This window comes from Mustela erminea, chromosome 1 (genome assembly GCF_009829155.1).
Source record: "Mustela erminea isolate mMusErm1 chromosome 1, mMusErm1.Pri, whole genome shotgun sequence".
Classification (NCBI taxonomy): domain Eukaryota; kingdom Metazoa; phylum Chordata; class Mammalia; order Carnivora; family Mustelidae; genus Mustela; species Mustela erminea.
Window position 1 is genome coordinate 55,148,663 of NC_045614.1, and position 27,429 is coordinate 55,176,091.

The following is a 27,429-nucleotide window of genomic DNA, read 5'->3' on the forward strand; positions in this document are numbered from 1 at the left end:
TGAGCCCTGCCTGCTTCCTCCTCTCTCTCTGCCTGTCTCTCTGCCTACTTGTGATCTCTCTCTGTCAAATAAATAAGTAAATTCTTTAAAAAAGATATTTAAAGTGTTGAGAGAAAACCCCCACTCGCCTAGAAATCTATATCTGGCAAAATTATCCTTCAAAAGTGAAGGAGAAGTAAAAACTTTCTTAGATCAGTAAGCATACTTCAGAAATGCATCTCATCCACATTTTGCTTATGAACAAATTGTGGTCTAAAGCTGTTAAGTGGGTGAACCAGGAAAGGGTAGTTTCCAAACTTTTTTTTTTTTTCCTTTTGCAAATCACTTTTTGTAGTAAATGTTAGAAGTTGCGCACTTGGAACACTTCATTTTGAATCCGGAGAAGCTGAGAGAGAAAAACTGACTTATTTGAGGTTGAAGAGCAGGTTAGTAGCCCACTTGGCATCTGAACGCAGCTCTCCTGATATATTTCCAACTGTAATTCTGTTGTTTGACCGACTTTAAGTCTATTTAGAAATATTTTCCCTTGCGAGGTGGGGGTGGTGACAGGCTAATTTACAGAGCGTGAAAAGCAAACGTTCCGGGAGGGTGTTCCAAACAGAAGATGTACAAGCAGGATCTCCGTCCCAAATCCTTAGTCAACGCTAGCCGGGACTACAAGTTCCAAGCCGCTTCGCGGCGCGTGCGCGCTGCCCGCCGGGAGGCGTCTCCTGTGCGTCTGCGCGGGAAGTGGAAACCACCGAGGAGGTGAAGCGGCGTGGGATTTGTCAGGCAGGCAGCGTCGGCTGCTTTGGGTCTCTCTTCGCCGCTAAGCCCGCGGCCCGACCCCTTCGCCGCCATGCCCATGAAGGGCCGCTTCCCTATTCGCCGCACCCTCCAGTACCTGAGCCAGGGGGACGTGGTGTTCAAGGACTCAGTGAAGGTCATGACGGTGAACTACAACACGCACGGGGAGCTGGGCGAGGGTGCCAGGTCAGTCTGAGCCCTTCGAGGCCGTCCCCAGGCGGCGCGGACGTACCCTGCTCACTGTTAAGATGTGCTAGTAACGCTGAGACCTGGAGTGCTCTGGGTGCTACTTAATTCCGGGGCTGGCCTCCTGAGCTGGGTGCCATTGGCCCCATTTTACAGACGAGGAGACTGAGGAGCAAGCCGCTTGCTCCAGGTTTCACAGCGAGAAGAGGAGAGCAGAGTCACGCTGTGCCAGCTGCAGTAGTGCCTGAGGTCGGAGAGCGGAGCACAAGGGCCCCCCACACCTCCCTCTACCTCCCCGGTGGAAGACTAGGCTAACTCGGGGAGACCGGAGCCTCCTTAACTACCTGTGCCTGGCAGGCGAGTGGTGGGAAGCAGCTGCGCACGTTCTGCTCTGAGGGGAGCCAGGCCCACAGGCTACAGACCTGTTTAGGTCCCAAGTCTAACAAGTGCTGGCTTTGGGCGAGTTGGTCCTTCTCATTATCCCAAACTGGCATGATCCCTATGTCCAGAGGCGTTATGGGGATGTACTGAAAGAAGTAACAGCTGCTGGCACTTACCGAGCCGTGTGGTTCTGAATGTTTGTTCTGCATTGTCTCATTTGATGTTTACAAAAGCCCCATGGTTATTTCCTATTCTAGGGATGAAGAAACGAACAGAGATGTTAGGTAACTTGCTTGTCCAAGGTACCACGCTGGCTAGTGAGTGGTTGTGAGTGGTAGCTCTGAAGCGGCTTCTCAGCTGCAGGACTGATTCCCCTCGTAACTGATTATGTCAGCTGTGTAGCCACCCGCCCCCGCCCCCCTAACTCCTTGAGGTGGTTTTTCAGCCTGGAGCAGAGTGAGAACTCCTTAAATGGAAGCTTAGAAAAGTTTGAATTGAACCTTGAGGCAGCAGCAGTAATGTGGGCTTTTCAGGTATTAAGTATAAATTTACTGGGTGCCTACTGAATGCTTGGTCCCATGCTGTGAGCTGTGAATTCAACAGTGCCTGCCTAAGAAGAAAGTCTTGTCCTTCAGAAGCTTTAGGACTGGGTATATGGGGTGGATCAAAATGGGACAGGGAAAGTCCTCCCTATATGGTATGGTCCCTCGTGGTGAGGGGCCTTTGCTGCACAGCTCTTCAGGATAGCCGGAAGCTACCTCCTAGCCAGCTGTTGTCCACAGGTGAAGCCAAAAACTTGTACCTGCTTGCATGGAATCAGGTGGGTTGATGGCTTCTGGAAGACCTGGTTCTAGGGTTGAATGGGCATCCATATACGCCTTCATAACTCACTGCGTATCCCATCCTCCCACACTAGGAGTCAGCAGAGGTGGGGCAGTACCAGGGACCCGCTCAGATTGGGAAAAAGTCCCGCCACAAGGGGCCATTCACTGCTTGGCTAGGGCTTAGCCATGGGCCCCATGGAAAATTTCTGACTTGTCAAGAAGCCAGAAATTCAGATTTTTATATAGATCTCTGGTTTTTAAAATGATCGGTTGATCATTTTAATAAGCCTGCAGGCCTTATACTTGGCAGCTCAAGTATTTTAAAATGCTGTAGGTAAATAAGAGCCCAACAGCCATTTTGTGCTTCATTGTTCCAAATGGTAAAGCCTTGTCTGTCCCACCTGTGTATGCCCTTGTGGATTTTGTGCCTTTTTGTTTGAGTCTGCCTGACTTGCCCTTTCCAGCCCCACCGGCCTTTGCTTGTTCATGTACCCTTAGTATGTCAGCTCTCCCTTCCTGGATCACCTCCATTTCAAGTACACCAGTACACCACAAGCCCAGGCCAGCCATAGTCTTGGGTGTCTGCTAGGTGTGTGGGGAGCTGCCTTAGTGTCTGAGGGCTGGGTCCCTGCTCACCTCTGCCAGATGTTCTTGCCTTTTGGTTGCAGTAAGGATCCCACCTAGATCCTGAGGCCCAGATGCTGGGCCTCAGGATCTAGGTGAATTTGATAATTTGATAGTGACCGAAGAGGGGCTGAAGTCCAGCCACACACAGCCCTCTTCTTTCATTTACTGGTTTTGTGACTTAGGGCAGTTTACTTAACTTTTCTGACCTGTTTGCTTGGTTATAAAACTAAGGGTTTTTGTGAGGATTCAAGTATTAAAATGCCCAAGGTGTCTGGCATGTACAGCAGGTGCTCAAGTAAAGGTTACCTGCCAGGGTCGCCTGGGTAGTTCAGTGGGTGCTGGGATCGAGCCCTTCATCAGGCTCCCTGCTCAGCGGGGAGCCTGCTTTCCCCTCTCTCTGCCTGCCTCTCTGCCTACTTGTGATCTCTGTCAAATAAATAAATAAAACCTTATAAATAAATAAATGTTACCTGCCATTATCAACTTTGTTTCCATGTTTCACGAACCATTTACAACTTCCTCTCGAGGGGCACCTGGGTGGCTCATTTGGTTAACTGTCCGACTGCTGATTTTGGCTCAGGTCATGAGATGAAGGCCCATGTTGGGCTTCATGATCAGCGGGGAGTCTCCTCGCGATTCTCTGTCCCTCTACCCCTCCTGACTGTGTGCTCTCTCTCTCTCAAGTAAATAAATGAATCTTTAAAAACAAAACACAAACAAAAATTCCTGTCAAGTTTTTGTCCTAGTAGTTCTAGGTGTGACCAGTTCCGGCATGAGTATGCCCTGGTTTCTTTGTATGATGTTGAGATCCTCTGCTGTGGGGTGGGAATTGAGGGGAGGTGTCATAAGCTCAGGAAGGTAAATTCAGCTTTGGAGCTTCCAGCCTTGTGGGCTGTGGTGATGCAAGGCATATAGTAGGACCTTACCTCCATTGCTTCCTCTAGAGGCAGCAAATTTTACAACTCTAACCATTTCATTAGCGTTTCCCTTCCATAGTTAAATACCATGCCAAATACTTGGAGAGCTGTTTCTTCCTAGCTTCAGGCTTTGTTGTCTTGCCACCACGGAAGATGAGAATTTAGCTCTTTCCCTACCATGGCCATTCCCCGGCCCAACACGTGCATATTACTCCGCTCTTCATCCTCCCAGCATAGTCATTTCAGAATTTTGGCTAGAACAATATTCGATGTTTAAGTTAATACAACTTTGTGAACACTATACACAGTTCGACCAATTAGAGTACTATGATTATTTTTTCCTTTTTGTTTTTGCAAAGCTTTTTGTTTTTCTTGGAGTTAATCATTGTCTTTGCTTTTGCTTTGTTTTGCTTGCAGACTTTGTCTGGGTTATGGAAGTCTCCCCAAGTAAATGGTCACACAGTTACTTTCTGTTGATTGTATCAATTCATCTTCTTAGAACTGAATTACAAGCTTCACTATGGGGTGGTTGTCCTGCATGGCCAGCATCTTGGCATAAACATTGAGGCACAGAGCAGTAACTTGTCCTGGCTCAGACAGCTGAGAAGTGGTAAAGCTGGGCGACTGTGTTTCTGTTCCATGTATCACTCACACCCATCTGCCATCTGATGTGTAGGAGAGGATGACAGCAGGAAGCAGAGGGCACATTTAAATTAAGATCATTTGGGGAGCCTTTAATTAAGGGACTATCTACAGAGGTATGGGCAAGCATGGGGATAAGGAACCGTGCAGGACCTCAGGTCTGGGCTTGCAGAAGTGAAGGGGAGAGAGCTGCCTAATAGGAGCCTGAGACTCCAGCAGACATGTGTCGGGAAGAATACTTTGACTCTGCCCTCTCCTTTCAATCTTGTCAGCACTCACCAAACCGAACATAGTCAGAGGTCAAGGAAGCCCACCTCATAGTGCACGTAGGTTAGCACTGAGGATGGAGAGGAGGTGGAGAGGGATCCAGAGGTGTAGTTGTGTCCTAATTAGTCCTCTGTCAAAGGATGTCTTTGCATTAAGTGTAAAAATGTCTAAAAGCAGTGAAATCACTAAGTCAAGATCTATGCGTTCTATATTCTGCTAGTTCCAAATTGACCTCTGAAGAGGTTAAACCAATTCTTAAGGAATTTCCTGATCTTTATAACTTCTTTTTGTTTTTCAATCTTTAGCAATCTAACAGGTGGAAAAGAATCCTATTTTAACTTACACGACTATTGGGAAGGTATTGAGAATCTCTTCATGAGATGATAGGCTATTTGGGTTTTTGCCTATTTGTGGCTTTCTTGGTTGAATGGTAAAACTTAATTTTTAAAAAAAAATATTTTGTTTATTTCTTTGACACACAGAGATCACAAGTAGGCAGAGAGGCAGGCAGAGAGAAAGGGGGAAGCAGGCTCCCTGCTGAAACAGAGAGCCCGGTGTGGGGCTTGATCCCAGGACCCTGAGACCATTCCTGAGCTGAAGGCAGAGGCTTTAACCCACTGAGCCACCCAGGCACCCCAGAACTTAATATATTTTTTAAAGATTTTACTTATTTATTAGAGAGAGAGAGTGTGCATTGGACTGAGTGCTCGGGGGCAGAAAGGGAGGGAGAGAATCCCAAGCAGACTCTGTGCTGAGGTGGAGCCCAATGTGGGGCTCGATCCCATGACCCTGAGATCATGATGTGAGCTGAAATCACGAGTTGGACAATTAACCGATTGAGCCACCCTGATGCCCCTGGATGTAAATCTTAATGATGTGTAAAACTTTATCAAAGGAATTAGCCTTTTTGTCTTACGTTACATTTTTCTTCTGGCTTGGCAAATGTTGATTTTGTTTCTGGTTAATTTTGCCATATAAGTTTTAAGGTGGTCCTATTTTATCTGTGTTTTAAACTTAAATTTAAAGGTCTCCCTGCTCTTAGATTGCAAAAGTATTCTCCATGTTTGCTTTCATTTATTTTTAAATTACAGTACAATTTACATGAAGTATACAGCTTGATGAATTTCTGCTTAGGAGTGAAAATACCCCTGTCTAAACAGCAACCAAGACCTGAGACCTTTCATACTTTTATGTTTACATTTATTTTTTTGCTCAGTGAGTTTTTTTTTTTTTTTAATTTATTTATTTGACAGAGAGAGATCACAAGTAGGCAGAGAGGCAGGCAGAGAGAGAGGAGGAAGCAGGCTCCCTGCTGAGCAGGGAGCCCGATGTGGGACTCGATCCCAGGACTCTGAGATCATGACCTGAGCTGAAGGCAGCGGCTTAACCCACGCTCAGTGAGTTTTAAGTTAGGGTACAGTGTGAGGCAGGGATACCGATGTTTTTTCCCTCAAATGACAAGCCACAAGTCCTGACACCCACTGTTAGGAGAATATACTAATCAATTCCTGATGCGTGCTTTTCTCTGCCTTTCGTGGGCCAGGGTCCGCTGAGAATTGGAGGAACGTTCTGCCCTATCGCCCTCAAAACATACACAGGTGCACAGTATTTCAAGTTAACTCTGTTTCACAGGTGTCATTTTTTCCCTTTCGCAGGAAGTTTGTGTTTTTCAACATACCTCAGATCCAGTACAAAAATCCTTGGGTCCAGATCATGATGTTTAAGAACATGACGCCGTCCCCCTTCCTGAGGTTCTATCTGGGTGAGTGTGGCCTGGCCTCTGCTGAGGCTGGGACCGTCTTTCCTCCCGTCCCTTCCTCCCACCATAGCGCTTGTGGGAGCTGAGATCCGAGCTCTTGCAAACGTCCCTTACTTCCATTACTGGCTTTGGACCGTGGCACACAGTGGCCTCTGAGGTCTGGAGTCTTGCCCTGTTTCTCTAGCCCCATCTCCTATTGCCCCCACGTCTTTCTACGTGCCTCACAGTGTAGGGCTGGTTTTTCCAAATAACCTTGCCACACTTTGGCAACGTTTCGCTTTGCTGCCTTTGCTCTTGCTGGTCCCTCTGCTGGAAATCCCCTTGCTGTTTGCTTATTGATTGGTTTTTAAAATCTTTCTGAGACTCCACTTGGGCACCACTTTTTCCAGGAAGCCCTCCCTGTCCCCTTCCATTGGCCCTTCTCTGTCTCCCCCAGCTGTCCACTCAGTGCTGGCCGTGTCCTCTTGAGCAGTGCCTGTATCTGTGTGTCCTCTCCAGAGCGCACACTGGCACGATGCTCTCCTCCCACCAGCACAGGGCAGATTTTTGTTCGGTTCTGTTGGGCTCAGTGCCTGGAGGTCAGACCGGATGTTTGGCCCCGCTCTCGACTCAGTCACTGTGACCCTGAGCCAGTTATGTTCCCGTTGCTTTGTTTCTCAGGGGAAGGGCCAACATCTGCCTTACATGGTTACAAGAACCAATTCAAGTGTAGCTTGGGAATCGCTTCAGGAAGCAGAATGATGCTGTTGTTAAATGTATTCGGCACGTATGTATGGAGTGGCCTCTGGGCCCAAGCCAGTGTCTGGGGTGACAGGAGCTGTGGAGACGAAGGTCTCTGCCCTCTGTAGGGATGATATCCTAGCTGGAGGAGACAGAAGGGACAAGAAGCTTACCCAGGCAGGATGCCAGGGCGTAAGTGCTGTGAAGGAAACCTGGAGTGAGGCCAGGGGGATGAAGAGGATGGTGGTGTGGTAGCAGTTTTGCGTAGGTATTTTGTGTTTGCGTTTTACACAATTTTATTGAGATACAGTTTGCCTGTGATGAAACACACGGGTCTTCTGTGCATAAATTGATGAATTCTGGCGATTGTTAAGTAGCTGTGTTCCTACTTCCCAAGTGATGATATAGGGCATCTCTGTGACTCGAGAAAGTCTGCCCATGTGGCTTTCCAGAGAGTTCCCCCCTTCTGCCAGAGGCAGCCGCTGTTCGGACTTCTCTTTAGATCTCTTTTGTTCTGAACTTCCCGTGAATAGTTTCGTGGTATATATTCTGTGGCATGTGGCCTTTACTCCTCCGGTTTTTGAGACTCATCTGTTACGTGTATAAGTAGGTGATTCATTTTTAGTGCCAAGAGATGTAGGAAGAGACCAGTTTATTTGCATTCCCCCGTTGCTGACACTGGGGTTTTTGGTCGATGCCAAGGCAGAGTTAGAAGTGGATTTATTGGCGACGAGGGGAGGGAAGGGCAGGGCAAGTCTTCGGATGGCAGAGCAGGTCGGACATCTCTCGGAGAGGAAGGAGGAGGGAATTCTGGCGGGAGGCGCCTCATGGTGGCGCAGGCCTGAGCCAGGCTGGGCCACCCCCCTGCAGGACGTTCCCACTCCGTGCTGGGCCTAAACGTCGAGGCCCCAGACCTCAGGACTGTGGGCCGGCTGCTCCCCCCAGGAAGGCCTCCGTGGCTGTCGGCCACTTCTGGCTTCTGGCTCCTCCGAGATGGCGTGCTTCATCATCTTCCTGCACAAGGTGTCCTGTGGACCTAGGGACTCTTCCCCTCGGGGCAGGGCTATGGGGCCCTCGGTTCAGTATGTAACGTTCTTAGACACTGCTGAGCTGCTGCTCCAACGAAGCGTGTCTCGCCCTGCTGTCAGCAGGGCCTGGGAGCCCTGGTGGCTCCCCTTCCTTGCCCACGGTTACCTGTGTGTCCCCTGCAGCTGCGTAACAAATTACCACAGACTTGGTGGCTTACAGTGACACACATTTCTTCCATTTCTGTAGAGGGCCAACATGGACAAAAATCAAGGTGTCAGCAGAGCCTTCCTTTGTGGAGGCTCAGGGACTAATTCATTCACATGGCTTTTCTAGCTCCTAGAGGCCACCCCCATTCTTTGGCTTGTGGCCCCTTCTTCCATCTTCAAGGACAGCAACATGGCCTGTCTGGCCGGCCTTCCATAGTCATGCGCCCCTTGCTTGGACTGATACCAGGATCGGTTCTCCATGGGATTCATTTAGGCCGTGATCTGGGAGGATGATCCAGGAGAATGGGCCCAAACGTCAGGCCTTAACTTGTCTCATGTCTGCATGGCTCCTTTTGCCATGACCTCATCACACATTCTGGGGGGATAGGACAGGGACATATTTTAGAGTCATTCTCTTTACCATGTTAATTATTTTTTTAAAAGAGCATGAGCAGGGTCGGGGTGGGGGGCAGGCGGAGGCACAGAGAGAATCTTAAGCAGGTTCCGTGCCCAGCATGGAGCCTGACACAGGGCTTGATCTCATGACTCTGAGATCATGACCTGAGCTGAAACTAAGAGTCCCATGCTTAACTGATATTTTAAATTTTAAACAAATATTTTTAGCCTTTCATTGGTCATCAAAGTTTTAATTTACATTTTCTCGTATCTTTTCATGTGCTTATTGGCCATTTGTAGATTTCTTTCAGAGTCTATTTGAATCTTTTATCCATTAAAAAAAAATGGGCTGTGTGTTTTCTTACTGAGTTCTTTCTTTATTCTGGGTGAGGTCATTTGGCCAGATAGGTGCACTGTGACTCTTCTCTTAGCCTTTGGCTTGCTTTTCCTGATAGGGTCTTTGGGAGAGCATGAGTTTCACTTGGAAGAACTCTAGCTTGTCAGGTTTTTTTTTTGGTGTGTGTGTGTGTGTTTTGTTTTTATTTTTTTAATGGTTCCTGCTTTTTATGTCCAGGAGTCTGCATCTACTCCGGGGGTGGAGGGGGGGAAGCAAAGATTTTCTCCTCTGTTTCCTTTAGAAGTTTTATAGTTGTAGGTTTCATATTTGGGTCTCTGCTAGAAGCTGAGTTCTTTGTGGATTAAGTGTGCTAGGGACTGAGGCTTGTTTTTGGTTTTAGGTTTGGGATACTCAAGTGTTCTAGCACCATGTGGTGAATGACCCTTCCTTTCCCTAGTTTAGTTTCCTTGGCATTTTTATCAAAACTCAGTCGACTGTGAATGGGTAAGCAAAACTTGATATAGCCCCATTCAGTGGAATATTACCAGCCATGAAGAGGCACAGAGTCCCAGCAAATGCTACAACCCAGGTGAAACTTGAAAACATCAGCCAGGTGAGAGAAGGCAGACACAGAACGCCACAGATAATATCATTTCATTTATATGAAATGTCTGGAATGGGCAGGTCCATAGGGATGGAAGTGGTTGTCGGGTTAGAGCTGGGGTGATGGGAGTAGGAAGTGATGGCTTAATGGGTGTAGGGTTTCTGTTTGGGGTGATGAGAAAGTTCTAGAACTATATAATGGTGATTGCTGCACAGCACTGTGAAGGGAATAAAAACTACAGAGTAACACATTTTAAAATGGTTAAAATGGTAATTTTTGTTATGTGTATTTTATCATGCAGAAATATCACTTTATATTTCTGAGTCCATCCTCTCACTGATCTGTCTGTCTGTCCTTGGGCTCATATCATACTGTCTTGGTTTGTGGCTTTATAGTAAGTCTTTAGGATTAGGTAGTTCTAAATTAACTTTTTTTCCCCCCCAAAATTACTTTGGCAATTTTATGTTCTTTGCATTTATATATTAAGTTTTTAAAAAAGATCTATTTAATTATTAGAGAGAGAGTGTGTGAGGAGGTAGGAGGGGCCAAGGGAGAGAGAATCCCAGGAAGACTCCGCTCTTGAGTACAGAGCCCAATGCAGGGCTCGATCTCAGCAACCCAGAGATCGTGACCTGAGGTAAAATCAAGAATTGGACACTTACCTGATTGTGGCACCTAGGCACCCACATTTATATATTAACTTTTTTTTTTTTTTTAAAGATTTTATTTATTTACTTGACAGAGAGAGATCACAAGTAGGCCGAGAGGCAGGCAGGGAGAGAGAGGAGGAAGCAGGCTCCCCGCCGAGCAGAGAGCCTGATGCGGCACTCGATCCCAGGACCCTGAGATCACGACCTGAGCCGAAGGCAGCTGCTTAACCCACTGAGCCACCCAGGCACCCTATATATTAACTTTAAAAATCTGCTTGTCAGTTTCTAGAAAAAAGCTTGCTGGGATTTTTTAATTTTTTATTTTTAGTAGGCTCCATGCCCAATGTGGGGTTTGAACTCAGGACCCTGCAATCAAGGGTCACGTGCTCTCCTGACTGAGCTAGCCAGGCACCCTGCTTGCTGGGATTTTGATTGGAGTTACATTATAGATCATTTTGAGGAGAAACAGGCATTTTAACAATGTTGCATATGTTTTGTGACTACTGTGTAAAGTATTTAAAAAACAATTCATTTTCCAGTTGTTTGGTTACAGTTTTACAGAAGTCCAGCTAATTTTTGTGCGTGGGCCTTGTATTTTGCAGCCCTGTTAATAAAGTCACTTATTTCTAGTAGGTTTTATTTTCTAAATTCCTTAGGATTTTCAGTATACACAGTCATTCCATCTGCAAATATAGTTCTGTTTCCTTTCCAGTCTTTTTCTTTCTTTTTTCTGTGTATTCCCTGGCTAAAGTGGCTGTAATATTTTGCATTTCTACTGGTAGTAAAGTTCCAGTTACTCTGCATTTTTTTGTTTTTAAAGATTTTATTTATTTATTTGACAGAGAGAGAGATCACAAGTAGGCAGAGAGAGGTGGAAGCAGGGTCCCCGCTGAGCAGAGCGCCCGATGTGGGACTTGATCCCAGGACCCTGAGATCATGACCTGAACCGAAGGCAGAGGTTTAACCCACTGAGCCACCCAGGTGCCCCATTACTCTGTATTCTTACTGGCATTTGCATTACCCATTTAAAAAATTTTGAGCCACTCCAATATTTCCCTGTGTGTGTGTTTTAAAGATTTATTTATTTATTTATTTATTTCACAGACAGAGATCCCAAGTAGGCAGAGAGGCAGGCAGAGAGAGAGGAAGGGAAGCAGGCTCTTTGCTGAGCAGAGAGCCCAATGTGGGGCTCGATCCCAGGACTCTGGGATCGTGACCTAAACCAAAGGCAGAGGCTTTAACCCACTAAGCCACCCAGGTGCCCCCTCCCTGTGGTTTTAATTTGTGTGTTCTTAATGACTAATGATGGATGAAGAGTATCTTTTTATGTGCTAATTATTAACTTAATTTTTGTTGTTAAATATTTTGTATTTTTAGTTGGATCGTCTTAAGGAGTTATGAGAGTTCTTTATATAGTTGGGGTGCAAGTCCTTTATCAGGTGTATGCATTACATTTTTTCCTAGTCCAAGCTTTTAGTATCTTTTTTTTTTTTAAGCTTGTTTATTTTTAAGTCCTCTCTACACCCAATGTGGGGCCCAAAAGCACAACCCTGAGATCAAGAGTCGCATGTTTTACTGACTGAGCCAACCAGGTGACCCAGCTTTTAATATCTTTTGAAACACAAGTTTTACTTGAACTTTGATGAATTTTAATTTATCAAATTACTTCCTTTTTTTTTTTTTTAAAGATTTTATTTATTTATTTGACAGATCACAAGTAGGCAGAGAGGCAGGCAGAGAGAGAGAGAGAGAGGAGGAAGCAGGCTCCCCGCCGAGCAGAGAGCCCGATGCGGGGCTCGATCCCAGGACCCTGAGACCATGACCCGAGCCGAAAGCAGAGACTTTAACCCACTGAGCCACCCAGGCGCCCCTCAAATTACTTCCTTAATGGACCATGTTTTTGATGTCATACCTAAGTATCTTTGTGTAGAAGGCTATGAAGACTTCCTGTGTTCTCTTCTAAAAGTTTTATTGAAGTTTTAACTCATACATTTAAGTCTCTAATCCATTTTCAGGTTGTTTTTTTTTTTTAAAATGCTGTGAAGTAAAGGTATAAATCAATTCATTCCCTCGTTGAATTGTGTTGGCATCTTTGCCGACAGTTGGCCAAAAAATTACTCAGTTTTGTTCTGTTGCTCTGTAGTATGTTCTTAGGCTAATACCAACACTGTCTTGTTGCTGTAGCTTATAAGAAATCTGAAATTGAAACATGAACATCCTCGTATCTTCTTATTTTTCAAAATTGTTCTGCCTACTTTGGGTCCTTTGCATGAATCTGAGACTTGACTTAACCAGTTTCTACAAAACTACCTGCTAGGATTTTTATAGATTGCACTGAATCCATGGCCTAGTTTGGGAAGAATTGTCATCTTAATGATACTGACTCTTCTATTGTGAACATGGAAATGGAAAATTGCTTTCCATTAAAATTATTTCCATTAAAATTTCCATTAAAATAAGTGCTTTATGGGGCGCCTGGGTGGCTCAGTTGGTTAAGTGTCTGCCTTCAGCTCAGGTTATCATGTCAGTCCTGGGATCGAGCCCTGTGTCAGGCTCCCTGCTCAATGGGGAGTCTGTGTCTCCCTCTCCCTCTGCCCATGCCTGCTTATGCATGTGCGTGCTCTCTCTCTCTCTCTCTCAAATAAGTAAAAGTAAGTAAATTGTGTGCTTTTACACATACCTCAGATTTGCTTATGTTTAAAGAAATATGGTGGAAAGGGTAGCATTATGGGTTAGAGAGACAAACATATTTATCTTGTGAAAATGCTTCACCACTAAAAGCAAACGGGTCATCGTGACTTGAGGCTGAGGAGTGTGCTGCCTAGTCCTTAGCATTTTTTGTCCCCTGTTCTTCCCATTTCCAGATTCCGGGGAGCAGGTACTTGTGGATGTGGAGACCAAGAGCAATAAGGAGATCATGGAGCACATCAAAAAAATCTTGGGGAAGAACAAGTAAGTTGCTGGGGCTGACCTGGAGGGGAGCAAATGTCTCAGCACGGAATGAGGGAGGAAAACGGGCGTCAGGAGGGCACACACCAGCCAGAGTGCGCCAGCTGCAGAGGCCATTCCATCGGACTTTGCTGCTCCCCACATCCCCAGCTGTGTGGCTGTAAGTCACGGAGCCTATTGGAGCTCAACCTCCCTGCCTTGGGTCTTGGGTCAGAGACCTTCCTATGTCCTCAGCTCCATGGGAAGCTGAGGTGCTGTGGAGACACCTGCCTGGGCGGTTGCAGCCACCTGTTCTTTGGTATCTCTCCTAGGAGCTGGTGGGTGTCTAAGCCCGGTATGTGTTAGGATTTGTCCTTTTTCTTTACATGGATGCAAAGAGGATAGGGAGGGAAGCCAAGAAAGTACGTTTTGGAGGAAGCACATAGAGGCCTTTGCAGGCCCTTTCCTCCTGACCTTGTGCTGACTCAGAGCTGGAGCTGCCTCTAGGCCGGAGGGAGGCTGACCACTGTTGTGTGGGCCCAGTGACTTGGGAGGCCCGGGGGGAAGGGGTGATAGACCTTGGGGTTGAGAGGCACGGGAGAGCCAGGTCTCTCTGGCCGCTGATGGGGTGCACTTGGCCAAGAAGTCCCACGTTGCCTAGAGGCTCAGAGCGCTGTTCCACACCTAGTTGCTGTCTGTGCTCTTTGGCAGGGAAACCCTGGAGGAGGAGGAGCAGGAGAAAAAGCAGCTTTCTCACCCAGCCCACTTTGGGCCCCGGAAGTACTGCCTGCGGGAGTGTATCTGCGAGGTGGAAGGGCAAGTCCCCTGCCCAGGCCTGGTACCGTTACCCAAGGAGCTGACAGGGAAGTACAAAGCAATGCTGAAGGCCAGCACCCAGGACTGAGGCCCCAGGCCACACCCAGGGAAGCCCCTGGTTCTGTCCCTGGAGGGACTCTGAAAAAACTCTTTGCCATAAGATGCCTGTGTGAAAGGACATGGGAGGGTCGGGGGGAGTATCTCCGCTCTATCAGGTCAATAAAAGGCTTCCTGGTTTCCAGCACAGTGGTGTGTGTCTGGTCCGAAGGGCACGGGAGAAAGGCCTGCGTGGGGATGGGGAAGGTCTAAGGCCACAGCCCGCTGACATCACTGTGTTGGTCCTACTGCCCCTTCCTGGTTCCTGTTGGCTTTGATTCTTCTTCTAGGCCCTGCTCAGGAGAGTCAGGAGCTGCTGGGGTTGGATCTGGTAGGATCTGGCTGGAGCTAGGTGGTTCGCAGTGTAAGTCCCTTCCACTCAGGCTCTTTGGGCTTTTTCAGAAATCCCAGGGCGAGCCTTGCATCAGCGCTCACCTTTTAAACTGAAGCCAACCCACTTTCCTCCCAAGAGGCCTGGCTGCCAGTGGCATAGGAGGCCCCGTGACAGGCACAGATGAGACCAGATGCCGCCTCTCCCCAGCCCTGGGGCCCACTCACAGGTAGGTTTGCAGACCATGAGGGGGTAAAGGCGAAGGGGCTGGCTGGTTGAGACTTTGGGGCCCTGCTCTGAGGGCTGGGGTTGGAAGCTGCCTCCGTCTGCGCTCCTGCTCACTCAGGCCTTTGTAAGGTTTGGAAGAGGGTAAGGGTTTATGGAGCGTCCGCCTAGTTCTTTCCTCATAGGACATGGATGCTATGGTCACTGAGTGACGCTGGCTTCAGCCCTCAGGCAACACCAGAGCCCTCAGGGATTGGTTACCTTAAGGTTTAGCAGGTCCTAAATTAAGGACCAGCTGGCCCGGGGAGCCATGGAGGTGGACATGGGGACTCTGCCTTGCAGGGGGCGGGGGGGGTGGTCAGGAGGTAGATGGCCATGGGAAATGATGTGGAACCAGAGTGTTTTATATAAATGTTGGGGGTCAGCCCATTGGGAGGGGTTTGGCTTCTTTTACATTTGATGCTCAGGTTGTGGTTTACTGTCACTTTGCATCAGACTGGCATTCAGGGGCTTGGCCAGTGGGCGCACGTGTGCATGTGCCGTGCGTTCTGGGATGACTGCAGGCTCACCAGGATTCTGTCTAATCACAGGTCTGCACCACAGGGCACCCGGCCCACCTTTTCCACTGTGGAGGATGAGCAGAGACAGAAATCTGTCCTTCACTGTAATCGTTCTGTCTTGTTTCTAATGACCGCGCCCAGCCAAGCACAGCTGTGGTCTCAGCTGCTAGGGCTTTTCAGAAAGAGTCTGTTCCCTTTGGTCTGCACAGCAAGTGAGCCAGCATTAGGGGAATACTCCTTCCACCCAAAGCCCACAGGGGCCCAGAAAGGTTGCTGACCTGGAAACAAGATCCTCTTTAGAGAGAAGGGTCTAGTGCCTGATGGGACGTGCCACCCTTCTCTTTACAGAGACTTGAAATAAGCACGACCGGGGGCACGGTTATCTCTTTAAACCTTTGTCTTTTATTAACGTCTCAGTTTAGTAATGGTAAAAGATGAAAGATGGGTTTAAAATTTATAAGAATGGGAGAAAAAAAGTCTGCTCTGAGGAATTGGTATCTGTTTCTTTGCAGAAACGATGTTCATGTGGTTTTAGACCTTGTTCTTCTGAAGTGACTGGTTTTGAGTACAACTGGCAGGGCCTTTTAAAGCTGTCTGGCTGCCTGGTGGGTTCTGCCAAGAATCTGACTTTGGACCTCAGAATCCTCACTAGTAAAGTGAGAGGTCACGTGACACACTGAGCAAGTTCTTTCCAACTTCTACAACTGGAAGAAAATGCTTTTATTCTGGATAGTTCTTACCCTTACAGGATGCAGTGCTGGTGTGAGGCCTGGCTTTGGAGCATCTGTGCTGATAGCCGGTGTCGTCGGGCAGCCCAGGGTGTTCTGCTCTGGAACCGGCTGCCTGGCTTTTCGACCTCCACACCAAGGGCCTCTCCACCGGAAATGGCCACACCCTTTCTCCTAAAGGTGTTTACAAGTCCAGTGGGCCAGCACATGGACTCTGAGAGGTAAGGCCCTTCTGGCTGAGGCTAAGGTGAGTGGAAAGCCGTGGCGCTCTGATCACAGGGGGCTTCCCCAACCACCTACTTGGGTGAGAATGTGGTGCCCCTGGGGATCAGGCGTTACTGCTTTTACTGTTAGAAGAAATGAGAAGATGCACATTTAGTCTTTAATCCACTTTTTTAATAGTATAAACCTTATTTAGGTAGTAGTATTAAGCCACAACAATAATGCCACATTGAAACAGCATTTAATAAAATGCATAAAGCTAATTCATGCACTGCAATACTCTATATACAAACACAACAATGCAAATTCTTCTTCAAGACTGAAGACACTGATTAGATATAAAATTCAGTTTAAAAAGAACATGCTATTTTTTAAATGCCATCACATAAACAAAGCTGATTTCAAGCCACAGCTTTCAACAGGTTTTAAACCTGGAATTAAAATGTAATGGCATAAACAGTATTTTCTATATGGTGGTTACAGAAACGGTCCCAAGAAATCTAACACCCGAATTTTCCTTTAACAGATGTCTTTTAAAAGGGCGGTAATGCAGTTATATTTTAACAGAGAGGTCCAAACTACAGGTAAAAACTATGGTTTGTACTATGAAAAAATGTGCAGCTTTTCAGTTATAAAACTAGTTGAACACTGGTTTACAAGAGAATGGGGAGAACAGAGACTGTAGAAAAATATTCCAGCACTTGGGTTGTATGTGGCGGCAGCATCTGAGTCCAGGGATGCTCTGGTCGTTAAAATGGTGAGTGAGTATATGATCCTAAGACAAGCCATTTGTAACCCCAAAGTCTTAGTACTTCCAAATGTTATCCAAATATGAAGCTTATCAGTCTGTCAGTTGATAAATGTTGCCGAACATTTTTTCCCAATATTTACAGCATTTGTTTCTATGCTGCATGTATAAATAGTGAGACACCAGATTATCGGCTTCAGAACTGAAAGCCTAGCGGGGCTTTAAAAGTATCTCAGGAATTCCCCACCCCCAAGATACTCTTCTTAAGTTCAGAGTTTAATTAGATTGCTGTTAAAATATACCCTCCCCAAATGAAAATGTTTATTTTGAAGATTCATTTAGAGACTGTCAAGCTTCCTCTTATATTTTAACTGGAAAGCCACCTTCCATAGCATGATTGTCACAACAGGCAAGGGCAAGGGGCAAGGGTCAAATAAGCAGTGTTGGATGAGGCCAGTGAAGCAGCAGGAGCTTTTTGTTTGTTTGTTTTTAACATCCAATAGAGGGGAAGCTGAAGGCTAAATGACCCACGGGTCTCACAAAAGGCACTGAGTACTATGGTCTCAATGAAGTGTTTACAAACTATTTCAGTAGCTTATTTAAAAAAACAAACAACAAACCATCACCACCACCAACAAAAAACAGAAAACCTGTGGATTATGTGTTTTTGCAGTTCCCTGGGGACTCCCTTCAGCGGGCCAGCTTGCAGCCCTTGGCCAGGCAGGCCCCATGTCCCAGGTCTGTAAGCAGCTCTGCTGGGCTGGGCCCTGGCTCCCGAGTGCTGTGTCTCAGTTTAAAGCCCAGTTGGCGGGGGAAATTTAATCAGAATAGGCCTAGCATCTGTAGCTTTAAGGGTACAAATAGCCATATTAAAATGCCATTTTATCTGAGAATTTTAAATTATAGAAAGGATTTATGTCAGTGGATTTTATTCACATGCTACAGTTAGAGAAGTGATTTAAAATTTGTAACTTCTATGCCATAAGTTAGTTATCTTATTCATGCTTATTTTAAAAGACTATTTGGTAGATTTTTTTCAACTGGCATTAGAGATGGGAATCTGTTGAGTCACAGGGCAGTGCCCGCTGATGGCTAAGTCCAGAGCAAGCACAGACCTGGGAAGCAGACCCTAGCACATGGACCGTTCTGAATCTGTGACCATGAGGCTGATCTCTGGACCACATAACAGAGTGAGTACCTGGGAAAGCCGACAGCTCCAGCCGCCAAGTTCCTTCTAGTCAGGCCATAAACAGGCATGCGGCAACCAGGTCAAAGATTCCCCACCTAGTTTTCTTGACTTTAGGATAAATGGTTTTCTAGCTTCCTGGCCACTGTGTGAATCTAGAGAATATATAATACATAGCAATGTCCTTCTGTCAGGACCTTTTGTCTGGAACTTTCCCTGGTATAGGATGGAGATTCTGTCTTCATGGCCTTTCCCAGCCAGGCTCACCCAAAGGAAAATGGAGTTAAAATATCAGCAAATCCATCCTGCTGAGGGACCTTGGAACACCCACATCAATGTACTTTAGCAACTCTATCATAGACTCTCTTTAAAACATAAGGGAACTTTGGATACATGGCTACATGTCTGTATACATAATATACATCTATGTACACATACACACACTATATACACTGTACATATATAGAAGATATAAACACATGTACATTCATTCAGTCATACAAGCCTATAAATCTGTACACACACAATGCCGCTGAAGGGACCCCAGGGCTGGACACACACAAGTGTGTGCCGGCAGGAGCCACACGTGAGGATGTCCAGAACCCTGTGTACAAAAGACCCAAACCCAGTCTGTCTCAAGGAGGGCTTGGCTTTACAAATTTACATCAAAGTTAAGACATTTCAAAGAGCCGTACAATCTAGACTGGAAGGGGGACAAAGGAAGCATATGGGCATCTGCCCGGCCTGCTCCAACCTTTCTAGGATATCAAGGGCACTATCCACCTCCCCCCGCCACACCAATGCTGGGATGAAAGTGAAGGTAAGAAGATGACTTTTCGTGGCCTAGATTAAGAGAAGAGTTGAAATGTCATCTACAGCCCCACTGTACATGTAGTGGGGCTGTAGTGGGTTGCTGTAGCCCCTTTCTACCAGCAAGTGGGTGACAAGCTTCTGGACTCTGATCTGATCAGGTCCTGAAACTAGGATCCATAGCCAAGGGCTGGCTGAGGACAGGCAGAGGGCAGGCTGGGGAACAAGACTGCTCTATTGGAAATTCCCCCAAAGGATTAGGATGTGTCCCCCCCCCCCCCCCAAAATAAAAGCATTAGGTATAGCCCTTCTGATTCTTAGCTCCCTGCCGTGGCTGTCCCTGACACAGGCAGAAAGCGCTGAGTGAGTCTGTGCTGTGGCTGCAACCATGTCCTCTAGCCAGCGTGTGGCCACCGCCTCAGGGAGCCCAGGAGTAGGTACGTCCGTCGCTCTCACCGTGGCTGGTGGGCAACTGCCTCAGAGCAGAGTTCACATTTAATACTGACAAGCTAGAAGACAGTCCCTCTTGAGGGCATTTACATAACCTCTTACAACAAGTGACTACACCTGTAATTAAATATAAAAACCCAAACCCTAAAGAACCCCAATCACAGCCTCATGGCACAAGTTAGATAATAAATAATGGTTACCCCCAACAGACACACATACAAACTGCAAATCAGAAGGGTGGAATAACTTAGAAAGTATCATTTGTTTGGGTAATCTGGACTTATTTCTAAGTCTCTTCCTGTCCTGTTTTATGATTCTATGTAATGACCTCCACAGTTTCAACATACAACTGTCTAGCATTTATCTGAGATACCACTGGAAAAGGGCCCATTTCATCAAGAAGCACTGATGTGTGCTGCCACCTCCTTTCACTAGTGGACCCCTCCTCAAAAGGGAGGAAGGGCCAGGCCAGCAGAAGGGACATGTGGGCAGGCTGTGTGCTGAAGAATCTGTTGTTGGCTTATTTCACTCAGAGACTCTCAGTAGAGGGCTGGCCTTCCTAACTAAATCTAGACTCATAGACTATAAACGAGGGGTAAAGCCTTGTGAAAGCTGAACCTCAGTATTTGCTAGGGATCCCTTTAAATTAAGTTCTGGACTTTGGGCTTCTCTTAACCAATCTGACAAGATGGGATGGACCTGCTATCAAAAAGTGTGAAATGATTTGGGGCAGCAAGAAATCAGCTTGTGTGAACATGATCTTCAGGGAAAGGCTACTTCAAAGTAAGGCCAAGAGGATCTGGGAAACTAATGAGTGTTCAAGGCCAAAATGGTCCACTGCAATCCGCCACCATCAGCGAGGGGACTCAAGAGGCAGGATCAGGTCAGAATCAACAACCCTCTAAGCCAAACTGATTTTTCTCCAGGGCTGTCCTGCCAGGGTCCAGCACTCACTCACCCACATGTTCAGTTTTTCTGCAGGATGTCACCTCTAGTCCAAAATCCTTCAGCAGTGGTGTGGTCGGGACCTCAATCAAGGTCTTGGTTAAACTGTCCCAGTATCTGATGGCAACCTGAGTCTATAAGCTGAATGGACATAGGACTCCTAGGGCCACCCCCAGGAAGAAGGGGTGGGCCTTTTCCCCAACACCGAAAATCAGATCTGGGAGATGTGATATAGCATGTAATCCCAGAGAACTCCTGTGTGATCAATAGACACGCTTACATTAAAAAATGAAAAGAACAGAAAAGAGGCAACTTGCTTGTAAGATACATAAACACAGTTGAAAATAGCCTCTGCTAAAATCCTTCCTGAGCAGAAACGAAACAGACCTGCCCTAACTGCACTGTCCTGGCTAGTTGTTTTTTGTATTTTCTTTTCTTTTTTCCTTAATTTTGAAATTTAAATCAAATTTAGAAAACCAAAAATTTAAGCTGACAAAATTAAAATTCTTTCCATCATTTTATAATGGGCACCCTTACTGTTTACAAAATTTGCTTCCAAGACAAGAACTACAAATAATACACTTAAAAACAAATAGGAATTTAGAAGTTGGAGATACTGTCCCCACTTAATTCCCACTAGACTTTCACAAAGTGCTGCTAACGCTTCAGCATAGAGCATTCTGTTTGTCTTAAGGCAGTGCCCGGCCGGGCACCCACACAGCACATGAGGCCCCACCTTGATGGCCTGAGCCAGGCTGAGAGTGCCTGAGAGGCAGGGGGAAGTGCACTGGGATCTTTCTGGATACCATGTGATCAAAAGATCTGGGAGACGCAAATTTCACTTTCACTGTTTCCTTAATCTGGGCTATACAGAAAGGAAATGAAGAATACCTGACCGGGTCTTGGACATGGCACTTTTCCCAAGCAGGAAATGCCCGCTGCTCGCATCCATGGGAATTTATGGGTCTCTTCTCTAGAGAGAACTTCCTTATAACTGCATTCTGTTCTTGTAAACGATGGTTGCTATAACTTAAGAGAAAAAAGATAACTTTGGGAGTTAAGGGTTTTTTCCTGTTGTGTTTTTGTTGTTTTGTTTTTTTAAGAGCAGGTAGCTTGCTTCTGCATTCATCACCTAAAATGCTCCAGGGTTTTTTGCTGGCACACACCTGGGGGAATCAAAGTGCATGGTGTACCAGTACCATTCAGAGAACTGCCAACAGAAGCGCTGAGTCTGGAGACACTCTGGAAAACCCTGATAATTAAGGTCAACCGAGAAACCTTCCATTCAGCTGCACCACCACCACCACCACCACCACCACCACCCTGGCCAGGCAGCAAAATCCTGCACCGCCCCCCACTCCCTGGCCCCGAATCCCCTCACAGCATCGAGTGAGCTGCAGGAATACAGCCCTTCTCAAGGAGACGTCTGGAATGGAAACCCTGTGAGAAGGGAGCCTATGTACTCCTCTGTCTGAACAACGAGCAACTGCCCCAGACTGCAATCAGGAATTACTGTTGGGTTCAAAATGCCCACCTTGCACTTTTTGGTCAGAAGGCTCTGTCTGCCGTGAGTGGTGGAGGTGATGTGGGGATGTTCTCAGTTGCTGCACGAGCTGGCAGTTAATGTCTGGCTGTAATCCAATTCTGAGAACCAGTCATGAGAAGGAGCCCCGGGTTTGGAGGAGCCTGCAGATGCCCGTCACAGACCAGAACCAGAGGTCAGGGAAGCTGACAAGCGTCATCAACTCAAAAGCTGAGGAAGCTTCCAGTTCGGGTCACCACCAACTGTGCCTCCACACTCCCACTTACTGCACGATACAGATGAGCCACATTTTCATTCATTCATAGGAATTTAGTTCAACACCACCAATGTGTGCATACAATTAGGAATGATGCCATCTCTTCTTAAACATAAATGATTGTCTCCTGTACCCTAGTGCGTTTTCACAGAAATTATTAGCATTTCGGCAAAAGACATATACAGTTTTCCATTTGTCCTGCCCAGGGGCAAGATGTTGCTAACATTACGCATTGATAAGAAGTGCTTAGAAAGTGCTAATATTATTACCCTGGTAATTAGTAGCTATTAATTCCAAGGACATTTTTAATATATATACACACATACTGTTTTCTTAGGTTCTTTTAGTTTTGTTTAATACTAGTCTCTGACATTATAAAACTCTGTTTTTTGCCCTTTGAGAATTTCTAAATACAAATTGGGTTAAAAGATTGTTCCAAAATCTGCTTCATCAAAAGGCATTAAAACATTTCTTATCGCAGGAAAGGATCCTACTAGTCTTTTAGTTGCTATTGTTGTCTGTGATTAACAGATAAGAAGAAACCAGGTAGGAAATGGCTAACATACTGGAAATATTTGCACATACCAAAATACCATTACTTTATTTTCTCGGTCTCTGAGCAGTCCTGGAAGGATCCTTTTGCTTCTCGGCAGGCGTGTGGTGCTCACTATAGGCTGGCTCCGGTGATCTGGCCGTTATACTCTGCTGTCTCCATCTTGAGGATGTAGGGGATTATGCTGTCTATTGACACATTGCCAATGAGACCGGTAAAAAAAAGTTCTTCTGTTATGTTGGAGCTCATCAGCCTGAGTGCTGGCAGGCGAACAAGAATCCGGGCCAATCTGTAAAAGGGAGGGTCCTTAGAGAAAGGGGATTCTTTGCCCTTCAGACTTCTCCCTGGACAGGCTCCTGGGACCCTGTCTGCACTGCTTGGAATGAAACCAAACAAACCGAGCTTTGATTTACCCCTTGTATTTAAAATTTCAACAGTTCCTCTTATAGGAATTTATCATGAGAGGAAAAAAAATCAAAACTAAGTACAAAGATGTCTGTACAAATGTGTCCCTCATTTTAAACAATTCTCCCCTCTCCCACCAAGAAAGAAAAATTTGAAAATCAATAAAAGGATAGGTTAAAATAAAGTGCGGTGTGTCTCTATATAAAAGATCACTATAGACCCACTAAAAAGTATAAAGAAGATGTGTATCACTGGTAAGGAAAGAAGTCCATGATGTACAGGTTGAATAAAAACAGACTGGGAAGCAGCAAGCACAGTGCAGTCTCACTGTGCAGGTTTGTGTGACATGCATACAAAAGTATTCGGAAGGATGTTCATTAAAATGTGAATGGTTGGCCTCTGGGTTTGGGGACTTGGGAGTGCCTTTACTTATTAAAACTTACTCTCTTCTGTATTCCCCTAATTCCCACTGTTCGTATAGCATTATAATTAAAAATAAAGCATTAGATTATCTTCAGTTTGTAAACACCCTGTGTGGTAGGGCACATGGTGACCCTGTCGTGGTGGGCCACAGATATTGTATCTGAAGCATGTGACTGTGTTCCACAGCCACTGCCCAGAACCATGTGTGCAAGGATGTTCACTGCAGGGCCGGCCTGGAAATAACCTTCATTTTCATCAATGGGAAAGTGTTAAGGAAATTACAGCATTTCCTTAGCCACAAAAGATGAAGTATGCTCAGCTGAACATTAAATGAACAAAGGGTTACAAAATCTTACTTTGTATTTTATGATTCCAATTACATAAATATAAAAAAACTTCTGGAAGGAAATGCATAAAACATTAACAGGTATCTATGAATGGTGGTATTTGTATGGACATTTTCATTTTACTTTCCAGAATATTTTAATTTTTTTCTATAGTAAACATTGTTTTTTAAAAGAGAATACATCTAGGGACGCCTGGGTGGCTCGGTTGGGCAGCTGCCTTCGGCTCAGGTCATGATCCCAGCATCCTGGGATCGAGTCTCACATCGGGCTCCTTGCTCAGCAGGGAACCTGCTTCTCCCTCTGCCTCTGCCTGCCTCTCTGTCTGCCTGTGCTCACTCTCTCTGACAAATAAATAAATAAAATCTTAAAAAAATAAATAAATAAAAGAGAATACATCTATTATGCAAGCAGCATTCCAGCACCATCTTCCATCTGTCCAGCCACTGTGGTCTTGCAGGACACAAAAAGGTATAAGGGGACACCAGCACAGCCCTCTAAAGCTGGGCTTTAGAGGCTGGCTGAGGTTTCTCTCAGCAGAGATGTAAACAGTGGGGAAGAATGGAAGGGTATTTCAGGAGGAGCAAATAGTACGAGAAAAGGCATAAAGATGGGAAAAAGAAAAATAATGAATGCAGAAACAGATGTCAACCATCCTAGAGCCTTTTTTTGGGAACTTTGAGCCCTCTGAGAAAGCCTCCCTTCTCTCATTTTTGGTCCCAACTCACTTGGCTGGCCACCTCCTCCATCCCTGGATCCCTGACTAGATTTTTTTTAGAAACACCTTTCAAAGGCCAGAGAGCTGCTGTTGTCATGATGACTCTCGTGTGCTGTGGCCCTGCCAGCAGCCCCCAGAGGGGCATTTCCATGATCTTCTGACCATGGGCATGGTGTGGGTGGGAGTAGGCCCATGGCTTCTCAGGCGACAGCTTGCCCACATACCTGGCTGGATGTATGAACTAGGTGTGGGTGCGTTACCTGGCAGTCCCAATCCCCTGTGTTCCGAGGCTGAAATTACGAGTCATGGTGAGTGATTCGAGAAAATGGATCCTGCTTTGGCAAAAGGTGTGTCTGGGTCATGGAATTGTGTTTAAGGCAGAGGATATTCTCTGCCATCAGGGCCAGCCACAGGCCCTCCTAGTCACACCACAGAAATGGTCTTCCTAGGGCCTGGGGCATTTTCATTCCACGGGGTACCTCTGGACTAAGGTCAGTGAAGGCAACACCAATGAAGAAGGTGGGGCCATGAACTTCCTGGTCAGTTCTGATCAAGGGTTTACTTTGAAGGAACAGGGCCGCCAAGGAAATACTAGTTTGCCTGATGTGAGCTCAGTAACTCATGTAGCTTCTAGGGGGTTGGAAGTGGTCATGATCAAAGAGCTCCTCCACACCTTGGCTGAAAAGCCTGCCAGGTCTTCTACTTTAATTGAGAATAACTTCCCTGTTGAGATTTGGACGAGAAAGGGTCATGTGTGTGTATGTATACATACATATATATGTGTATATGTATACATATATTTGTTGCCCAACCATTACAAATATTACAAATTAACTTTTTGCCCAAATAAAGGGACTTAAGAAAATCAATTACCTGAGGGCAAAATTACTATTTTCTATAGCCCACTCACTCATCTGTAGAGGTCAGGTTTGGCTTCTGTCAATGCAAACTCTTCTGTGAAGGATGCTGGCTCTACCTCTTCAGCAGATGCAGGCCAGGGGGTGGGGAGGCTCTTCCAGGCAAGGGGGTCCCTGTCAGCCCCCAAGGAAATCACACAGGAATGACTCCAACCCCTCATCGTGTTCTGGAAGAGCAGCCCAAGGTCTTGCCCACTGTTTACCAGCAACACTGGAATGGCCTAGGATTCCTGACCCTCCCACCTAGCACCTTCCAGAGTTACCACCCATGAAATGCAGGAATTAAAATGTGATCAAAAGGAGGCTCTCCCAGCCTGCGGGGGTGGGAAGGCTGCCAATTTATATTTGCGGCTAGACTGCAGTTGTGCTCCTTTCTGCCCCACAGCGAGATCGTGTATCTGTGTGCCTCACCGGTAAGTATCTTCCGAGTAGGTTTTCTGAACATAGTCCTGCAATTCCATCTGTGCCTTTTCTTGGAATTTTTCAATCTGGCTTGTGCTGGTCAAACCTGGGTGATCTGAAAAAAGAAAAGGCCCCATGTATTTGAAAAGTCTCACTTGGCAGACTTCTTAGTACTTATTTTTAGTTAAACCTTTGACAAATTTCTCAAGTACAATATAGACTGAACCCTGAAGGGGGTCTGGTTTCGCTATTACTGCTAAAACACTGGCTTTTGCTCTGTACTTGGCCAGGCCTCAAGGTTACAAGGAGGGGGCTGGGCTCCTCAGTGGTCACACCAGCCTCAGCAGCCCCACCTGGCTTGCTTCTGGACACCTGGCTTCCTACCACTTGAGAAAACAGAGTTTTAGAACTATCACCCAAGATTACAAATGATCCTTTACCTCCTACATATTTAATCACAGAATTTCTCCCATTTATATTAGCTATTTTGCTGTTCACGAGTGGATGGCTAGGGAGGAAGGGAGGGTTAAGCTGTGTCCAAACCCTGCTATTAAGGACAGCAGTCAGGACAAGAGCCTGCCTTAGTGACCTCTGGAGGTTTAGCGAGAACAGATGAGGGGGCAGTGAGGCCAGCTGGACAGTCCTGCCTCTTCTTCAGGTGCTAACCTACAGGGACAGCTGAACTTGGGCACTTTGAGTCTCTACTGGAGGACATACTCTAACAGCCTGAAAACTGGCAAAAAGGAAAGCAAAAGAAGTAAAAACAAAAAAAAGACACTGAGGGGGTGCCTGGGTGGCTCAGATGGCTGGGCATCTGCCTTTGGCTTAGGTCATGACTTCTGGGTCCTAGGATTGAGACCCATATCGGGTTCCCTGCCCAGCAGAGAGCCTGCTTCCCTCTCCCCCTCTGCCTCTCTCCTCTGCTCACGCTGTCTAAAATGAAAAAAGAAAAAAGAAAAGAAAAAAAAAAGGACACCGGATAATCCCTTTTATTCTGTGCTTAAGACTGGTAAGACTGGAGTAGCATACTCTATTTGGTATGCCAAAGTCTTATTTGGCCAATGGTTTAAATCAGGATACAGAATAAATCTATTCAACATATGAAGTCACCAGACACCATGGCATATGTTTTTGGGACTATAAAGGCAACAATTTAAAAGAACGTATGTGTTTATGTTGGCTAGCAAAGCACAGCTATTAGGAGAACATTTGGTCACAATCTGGCTGATGACTTGACAACAGGTTCATGTTCAGAAATAGCAGTAGACAGGTGGAAAACTTGTGAGTCCCCGCCACATATCTTACCAGGACTAAAGAGAACTATAGCTTTAAGGTATGCATACTCATAGCCATCTATATCCAGCTTCGCCATACTGTTACAGAACTCCTGAAGCTTCCAGATGTGCTCCATGACTTGCTTTATCCGGTCTCCAGAAAGTTTATCTAGAAATGAACATCACAAAACCCCCTGAGAAAGGCTAGTAAGAACAGT

General features: G+C 46.1%; 2 protein-coding genes across 7 annotated transcripts in view; one reads left to right on the forward strand and one right to left on the reverse strand.

The window, feature by feature from the left end:
- Positions 1 to 707: 707 nt before the first annotated feature.
- Positions 708 to 22,655, forward strand: MRPS25 (mitochondrial ribosomal protein S25). Of its 3 annotated transcripts, none has more exons than XM_032303581.1 (6): positions 708 to 972; positions 6,286 to 6,392; positions 13,196 to 13,283; positions 13,971 to 14,731; positions 16,036 to 16,236; positions 21,485 to 22,655. In XM_032303581.1, the coding sequence occupies exons 1-4, from the start codon at positions 839 to 841 to the stop codon at positions 14,161 to 14,163; spliced, it is 522 nt and encodes a 173-aa protein (XP_032159472.1). In that variant the 5' UTR covers positions 708 to 838; the 3' UTR covers positions 14,164 to 14,731; positions 16,036 to 16,236; positions 21,485 to 22,655. The 3 variants fall into 3 exon arrangements, with proteins under 3 accessions (XP_032159472.1, XP_032160071.1, XP_032158763.1); XM_032304180.1 differs by having other exon boundaries at positions 13,971 to 14,535; positions 14,642 to 16,236; XM_032302872.1 differs by having other exon boundaries at positions 13,971 to 16,236.
- Positions 22,656 to 22,842: 187 nt separating this feature from the next.
- Positions 22,843 to 27,429, reverse strand: part of NR2C2 (nuclear receptor subfamily 2 group C member 2) — a 96,488-nt gene continuing 91,901 nt past the window's right edge. For 3 of the 4 annotated variants that reach the window (XM_032360998.1, XM_032360335.1, XM_032301375.1), the window contains 3 exons: positions 27,243 to 27,380; positions 25,947 to 26,052; positions 22,843 to 23,017 (listed from right to left, as the gene is read on the reverse strand). In XM_032360998.1, the coding sequence (XP_032216889.1) occupies positions 22,843 to 23,017; positions 25,947 to 26,052; positions 27,243 to 27,380 (419 nt within the window). The remainder of the gene's footprint in view (positions 23,018 to 25,946; positions 26,053 to 27,242; positions 27,381 to 27,429) is intronic. The other variant, XR_004276148.1, reaches the window with a different exon arrangement.

Bases quoted from the DNA above. Each gene is read 5' to 3' on its own strand.
- MRPS25 (XM_032302872.1), top strand. From the start codon at position 839: ATGCCCATGAAGGGCCGCTTCCCTATTCGCCGCACCCTCCAGTACCTG. The intron at 6,393-13,195 runs GTGAGTGTGGCC...TCCCATTTCCAG, and splicing joins CTTCCTGAGGTTCTATCTGG to ATTCCGGGGAGCAGGTACTT. The intron at 13,284-13,970 runs GTAAGTTGCTGG...GCTCTTTGGCAG, and splicing joins AAAATCTTGGGGAAGAACAA to GGAAACCCTGGAGGAGGAGG.